At 37.4% G+C, this 6930-nt stretch overlaps 1 protein-coding gene across 1 annotated transcript; it reads right to left on the bottom strand.

Annotated features, from left to right (window-relative positions):
- Positions 1–1174: 1174 nt before the first annotated feature.
- LOC122968855 (proteinase-activated receptor 1-like) lies at positions 1175–4959 on the bottom strand. The gene is made up of 2 exons (XM_044334356.1): positions 4722–4959; positions 1175–3587 (listed from the first exon to the last, which is right to left on the bottom strand). Exons 1-2 carry the CDS (start codon positions 4819–4821, stop codon positions 2332–2334), a joined length of 1356 nt encoding a protein of 451 aa, XP_044190291.1. The 5' UTR covers positions 4822–4959; the 3' UTR covers positions 1175–2331.
- Positions 4960–6930: the final 1971 nt, after the last annotated feature.

Raw genomic sequence — 6930 nt, 5'->3', positions numbered from 1 at the left:
GAGATACTAGAAGACCTCAGAGATGAGCACAAGTCAGGAACTTTGGTTGTAGTGTACAAAAATACAAACCAGTTTTATTTGGATTTTTTTTTTCAAAAATAAGTAATGCAAAATTCAAAAAGTAAAATACAAAAGCGTGAATAAAAACTTAAAGATGCAAAACAGGCAAACTTGCAAAAGGACCTCAAGTGACGAACCCAAAAGGGAAGCCCAAAAAGATACCCTGAGTCTCTCTTGGCTTTTCTTTTTATATCAATACATCTCCCCCTTCTTACATTCCTACATCCATATATAGTACTGCGTGAAAGTTTGTGAATCCTTTAGAATTTTCTGTATTTCTGCATAAATATGACCTAAAACATGATCAGATATTTACACAAGTCCCAAAACTAGATAAAGTGAACCCAATTAAACAAATGAGACAAAAAAATTAACTTTTTTGTTTATTTATTGAAGAAAAATATGCAATCTTACATATGTGTGGGAGCCAAAAGTATATGAACCCTTGCTTTTAGTGTTGCTCATCACCAAACATAATGCTTCTCATTTAAGCAGAAAAGTTTGATTTTGGTCTCGTCCATCCACAGAATATTTTTCCAATCACCTTGGACCCATGGTCTTGAGCAAACCGTAGATGGCAGCAATGTTCATTTTGGAGAGAAGTGGCTTTTTTCCTTGCAATTCTGCCATGCTCACCATTAATGTTCAATGTTCTCCTGATGGTGGACTCGTGAACATTGACTGTAGCCACTGCAAGAGAGGCCTTTAATTTCCTAGACTTTACCCTGGGGTCCCTTGTGGCCTCCCAGTATTTTACACGCCTGCTCTTGGTGTGATTTTTGTTGTTCGACCACTCCTGGGGAGGGTAACAATGGTGTTGGATGTCTTCAATTTGTACACGTAATACAATTCCTTAGAATTTTCTGTATTTCTGCATAAATGAGAAATACAGAGGATGGAGGACCTGTCAGAGTTGATATTCGGTGGTGCAAATTTCTTTGAAGATTTCTATAAACAAATATGCAATTAATCAAATCAAATTATTTGAGTCAAATCAAAGACTCAAATAACATCGGGGCTTTTGGGGCCACCTGGGGGTCTGGTCAGTTGCTGCTCTGCCAGATTGGTAATCCAGCCTGACTTATGAATATTAGAAACATTATTACTGATGCAGTAACCTGTAAGCAGCATTTTATTGCTTTCAAAATGGAGCAAATTTTAACAAGGCTATATATTGTTGGGTCGGTTTTACATTTTAGTGTTCATGTGAAAAGAAGCTCTAGCTGTGAAATAAATGTGGTGGAGTAAAAAGTGTCCACCACATTAACATACATGAGGGGGGCAAAATATTTGCAGCAATTCTCAATATAATGCGCTTCAGTACACCACCACCATCCACTATGACATCAATAATAAACAAAAAGTAGAAGTATCATCTTTCTCATAATGTCAACAAAAACTGAAAATGTATAAGCCTCGTAAAAAAAAAAAAAAAAGTAGAATTTATGTCAGAGCTGTTGTATTGGATTGCATTTAATTGCACAGGTGTTCCTACTAAAGTGCTCAGTGAGTGTACATATAGGATGTACTGCATATTTCTCACCAGCAGGGGGAAGCATAAAACAAACTATGCCAAGGAGGGCTGTTTGCTGATCACATAACTGTTGCTTCTTGGTTGTCTTTCAATATCACAATGATACTCAAACATATTTAGACAAAAGGTTGTTTTGTTTTAAAAGTGATGTATATTTAAAGAAATTACAAAGTAAGACACAACTGAAAGCTTTTCATAGGTGAAACATAAGTGCAATAAAATACGCTTTTCAGTAAATATACATATATATATATACACACATACATACATACATACAGGAAAATATTGACAAAATACCAAGTTCTTGTATTCATTTCAATATTCACTTGCAGCTTATAAACTCTTAAGCTCTTACATATACAGTGCAAACATAACAGTATTTCATAGTATCAAATGTTCAGCTGAGTTGTTTTTATCTAATCTCAAACTTCCTTCCCTATTTTTTTTAACTTCATTATTCACGCAAATGAGCATGTCTGTCATTTCACAGTTTGTTCTATGAAAGCAAGACTTCTCAGTCTAAACAATTAATTACATTTTTAACACTTTCTGTTGGTATCATAGGTTCAGCTATCCTCCCTTTATACTAATCGTGACAGAAAAACATAAAGGCTAGACCCTACAGGCTTTGTGCTCTTTATTTGCTGTTACTTCAACTTCATGATAAAAATATTTCTATTGTTTCAGTGAAGTCAGCTGAGTCACTTTGATTCGTTCTCGCTCAGTGTGACAGTCTATCAGACCAGTAGTTTCTTGTATTGGCTGTTGAGGCTCGCTTGGAAAGAGTCCACTTTGGTAGTCGATGTGTTTGTCTTTGAACTTTCGCTGCGGCTGGATTTCAGAATAGTTCTGGCACTGGATCTGCATGAACCAGATGATGAATGACTGCTGCTGCCCTCTGTAACCTTCTGACACCTCAGCACCTTGGACAGTTGTCTCTGGCATTGGGATGATCCAAAGTAGTAGACCAGGGGATCCAGAAGGCAGTTCAGACTACCCAAACACAGGAAAACCAGATAGACCGCGTAGGAGCCATCAGGGGCCTCTCGGCTCTCTTCCATTCCCTCGTTGAATTGCAGGTAATGCGCTAGCAGTAGGCAGTTTGTGGGCATGAAACACAACACAAACATCACCAGCACCGTTAAAGCCATCACCACTGCTCTCGTCCGTCTGCGTGAGCGTCCTGGAACCCCACGTGGGACTACGGTCAGCGACCAGATCACCCGAGCGTAGGACACCACTGTGATGAGCAGAGGCAGGAAGAAGAGGATGCAGCAGAGAGTGACGAAGTAGATCTTGTAATTCCAGATTAGCTCATGTGGTTGCTGGACATCATGGCAGGTGGTGATGTTCAACTCTCTCAGGTAAAAAGTCTGGTCGGAAAGCACGAGGGGCACTGAGCCAGCGAAGGATAATATCCACATGGTGACACAGGCTATGACTGAGTTCTGGGGCTTCCTCCAAGCCAGGGAGTCAATGGGGTAGACTACAGCAAGAAGCCGGTCCACACTGATGCAAGTTATGAGCAGAACAGAGCAATACATGTTCCAGTAAAAAGCTGCAGTGACCACGCGGCACATGACTGGGCCGAATATCCAGTTGTTGCCGCCAAAGTGGTAGGAGATCTTGAAGGGGAGCAGCAAGGCAAAGAGCAAGTCAGCGCAGGCCAGGTTTAGCATATAGATCGCTGCTGGTTTCTTGGGCCGGATGCTCCAAGCGAAGGCTAGCACTGCACAGATGTTGATTGGCACACTGATGAGGCAGACCAGCGTGTAGAAGGACGGTATGAGGACAGTGGACACAGAGCCTGTGAGAAACAGCAGCGCCTGCTCTGAGATTTCTTGCCTCCTGATAGAGGTTACATTACGAGCCCGAACACTTGTAGAATTATTGAATTCAGCAACATCATCATCTGAATAAAATTCAGTCAGGTCTATTGGTTCATCTGTGATGGTACTGGGAAAAACAACAAAGGTCCTCCCATACCCGCTGCCTGCACAGAGAAAAGAAAATGAGTCAGTAGGATCCAAGACACAGGAATAAATGATTTGTGTTTTTATTCATATAATGATTTATATTATAGAGCTGAAACAAATAACTAACTCATCGATTTAGAGATGATACAGTTAAGTCAATTAACCACTATGTTGATTGACAGAAAAATAATAAAATAACTAATTTTATAATCTCTAAAAGCATTTTTCTTGTTTTGTTCGAGATTGTGAATATTTGCAGTTTTTTTATTTTTCAGATTCTTCTATTATAATAGATTATATATCTTATCTAAATATCTGACAAAACAAGCAATTTGAATACGTCAATCTGGGCCATGGAGATTTATGATGGACATTTTTTACTATTTTTCAACAGGTTATACACCTAATGATTCATTGATTATTAATAATTTAATATACATTAGTTGCAGCCCTAAATCGATAAGTCAATCAAGAGTAAAATAAAAAAGTAATAAACTGTTTTGATACCAAAGAGTGAAAAAATCTTCTGGTTCCAGCTTCTCAAAATGAGAAGTTTTTCAGTTTTTATGTGTTTTATATGTCTATAAACTTTGTTTTTGGGACTTTTGGTTGAACAAAACAAGACATTTGGACTCTGGGACATTTTTTCTCAGATTTTTTTTGCCTTTCACAGACTAAACAATGAATCGATATCCGTAAATTAAGCAATAATGAAAATAATAGTTAGTTGTAGCACTGTATACGTAGGGGGTATAAGAGTTTTCCAGACCCACAGTGACGTCATAAATTCAAAGACCCCAAAGATATTCAATTTTCAATAATATATGACGAAGAAAAGCAACTAATCCTCAATCTGAGAAGCTGGAAACATACGATGTTTGTCTTTTTGTCTTTTTTTTTGCTTGAAAAATGACTGAGACAATATATTTATTATCAAAATAGCTGCTGATAAATTTTCTGACGATAATATCGATCAATCAACTAACCTTTTCAGCTCTATTATATGTAAATTATATCATACATTTTCTACTATAATCTATGAATGTACAAAACATTTGTAATAAAATACGTATGAAAGTGCAATTTAAAACTGTTTACTGCATGAAACATCCACTTTATGCTACACTCAGTACAAAGTGAAGTTTTCTTACCGTTTCTTCCTGCAGCCGAGGCAGCGCGCGCACAAACCAGAACCAACAGCAAAGTTTTTGGAAAAACTGAAAACATATTGCTGCCGAAAAATGAAGCCATAAAAACAGGAGAGAGAAAACCTGTGTCAAATATGGTCCACACGCGTAGATACTGTCGCTGTTTCTCGTGTCGTTCTCAGGGTCTTTCTGCTGCGGATCACCACTCAGTGAATGTGAAAATGTTTGTTTCCGCCCAGAGTCCAGTGGGTCCGAAACGCCCCCGCCCTCCAATCAGCAGCCGACTTCACGCAGAGCAGAATTCCTTTCGTCTGATGTCACTTTTCCCGTCACACAGCAGACACATCCAATCTGGCAATTAATTTATCAGCACTGAATGAACCATGACAACAGTGTTTGGGAAGCTACTTTGAAAGCTGTGCAAGCTTCCAATAATTTCACACAAGAAGAAGATGAACTATACAGCAAAGCTACCCGACAGTGAAAAATCTAGTTTAGTCAACTAAAGCTACTCATAAAAAATAGTTCAAACTACGTAGTAAAACAAAAATATTAAATTGACAATACACGTTATGTGAAATTATAACAAAATATAATACAAAAAGTCAAATGCCAGCAAAAAAAAAAAGCCACTCAATTGAGTTTATTGCAAAAGTGCACACTTGTTCACAGGTCATACATAATCCAAATAAATAAATAAATAAATACCCCAGTATTCATGGGAAAGAGCAAAGCATGTCAGCTGTTTTTTTGTATACAATGTCTATCAGTCAGACACCTGCCTTTCAGATACCAGAGTCCAGGTGGATTACTCAGTTAGCCAGGTAACTTCTAAAATAGCATGCAACAACTTCTCTGAACATCTATTAATAAATACCAATAATCAATACTTATGACTAATCAGTGACGCTGTCTGGGTGTGCCTTCACAGCAGTCAGGATGCAGGAAAAGGGGGGCAGGCTGATCAAAGGTAAATAAATAAATAATCATTCCTTTCCTTTTATGGTCCAAAACTGTTTGTAGTTTCAGTAGTTAACTACACAAAATGGCAAGAGTAATTTAACTACTTGAGTCACTGCAAATATGAATGTAGTTGAACTACCAGCAAGCTACTGCAAAATGTAGTTAAACTACTAGTTTAATTACATATACATATACTACTCCCCAAGAGGGCATGACAGTCACTTGTGTTAAAAATGAAGGGACCAAGTCCATTTTTCTCATTTGATGGTGTCACTTTTGAAAATACATGGAATTCAGAGATTAACACGACAGACCTAATAGTAAACAGTAACTCATAACCATAGCAAAGTGAATCATTTAGTACATTATATCAACAATTTCAGTTTAATTTATTAGTTTTTGCACTCAAAATTTAGAAATGGTGCACAGCTGACATTGATTTAAGAATTAATTAATTCATTACATTGTAATTTCTGAAAGTCAAATGTAACCATGCTGTTGTCCAATTTTACCACAAGGTAGATTAATCGTTATTTAACCTGAGTTAAACAAAAAATCAAGGAAGAGAGTAAAGATTAAGTATTTTACAATAAAAGCAACAAAATAGAATTCACAGCAAAACACCAGTTAAGAGGAAATATAAGAGAGAATTTTTTTTTTTAAGTTGAATTGGGCAAGTTCATGGGCAAAGAAAGCAAATGCTCATCTTTCTTCATTTTAAAGGATAAGGCTGCGATTTTGTATGTTTCTTATTGTCAACAATTCTCAAGTGCAGAGTCAAACCAACAATGATTTAATAGGCCAGGCCTTTATACTGATGTTCTCTGAGAAATTAACAATGTAATACAAAGTAAAGAGGTTGTGATATGTAGCACAACAAGCTAGTGAACCTTTGTAAACAGACCCGTCTTCCTGCACATGCTCAGTGGCGTCTGCCTAACACAGAACTACTCTCCAGAGATTAAAAACGTGCTTGCTGTTATAAGTCTTTGGAGGCGTTTCTAAAGAAACCAATGTGACCAAACTCTTCATAATGAAAGACCTTGTCATCCAGTGGAGTGGAGTGATTCATTGATGTGTTTTTAATAATTTTTGGAGCAATGGAACAATGGAGGTCTACGGCACAGAGGAATACGACATATCAGGCACACATACTTAGCAGATGAGCTCATTGTTTGTTTGGCTCTGCACATAAAATTGGTTGACAATTAGAAAAAAATAGAAAATCACCACCCAAATCCTTATAAGC

The sequence above is a fragment of the Thunnus albacares genome, chromosome 18 (genome assembly GCF_914725855.1).
Source record: "Thunnus albacares chromosome 18, fThuAlb1.1, whole genome shotgun sequence".
NCBI classification, from domain to species: domain Eukaryota; kingdom Metazoa; phylum Chordata; class Actinopteri; order Scombriformes; family Scombridae; genus Thunnus; species Thunnus albacares.
This window is presented reverse-complemented; position numbering and strand designations above follow the sequence as displayed.

What these genes read in the sequence shown, in the direction of transcription:
- LOC122968855 (XM_044334356.1), bottom strand. Translation starts at nt 4,821, where the DNA reads ATGGCTTCATTTTTCGGCAGCAATATGTTTTCAGTTTTTCCAAAAACT. An exon ending in CTCGGCTGCAGGAAGAAACG is followed by an intron (nt 3,588 to 4,721) that starts GTAAGAAAACTT and finishes TTCTCTGTGCAG; the next exon opens with GCAGCGGGTATGGGAGGACC.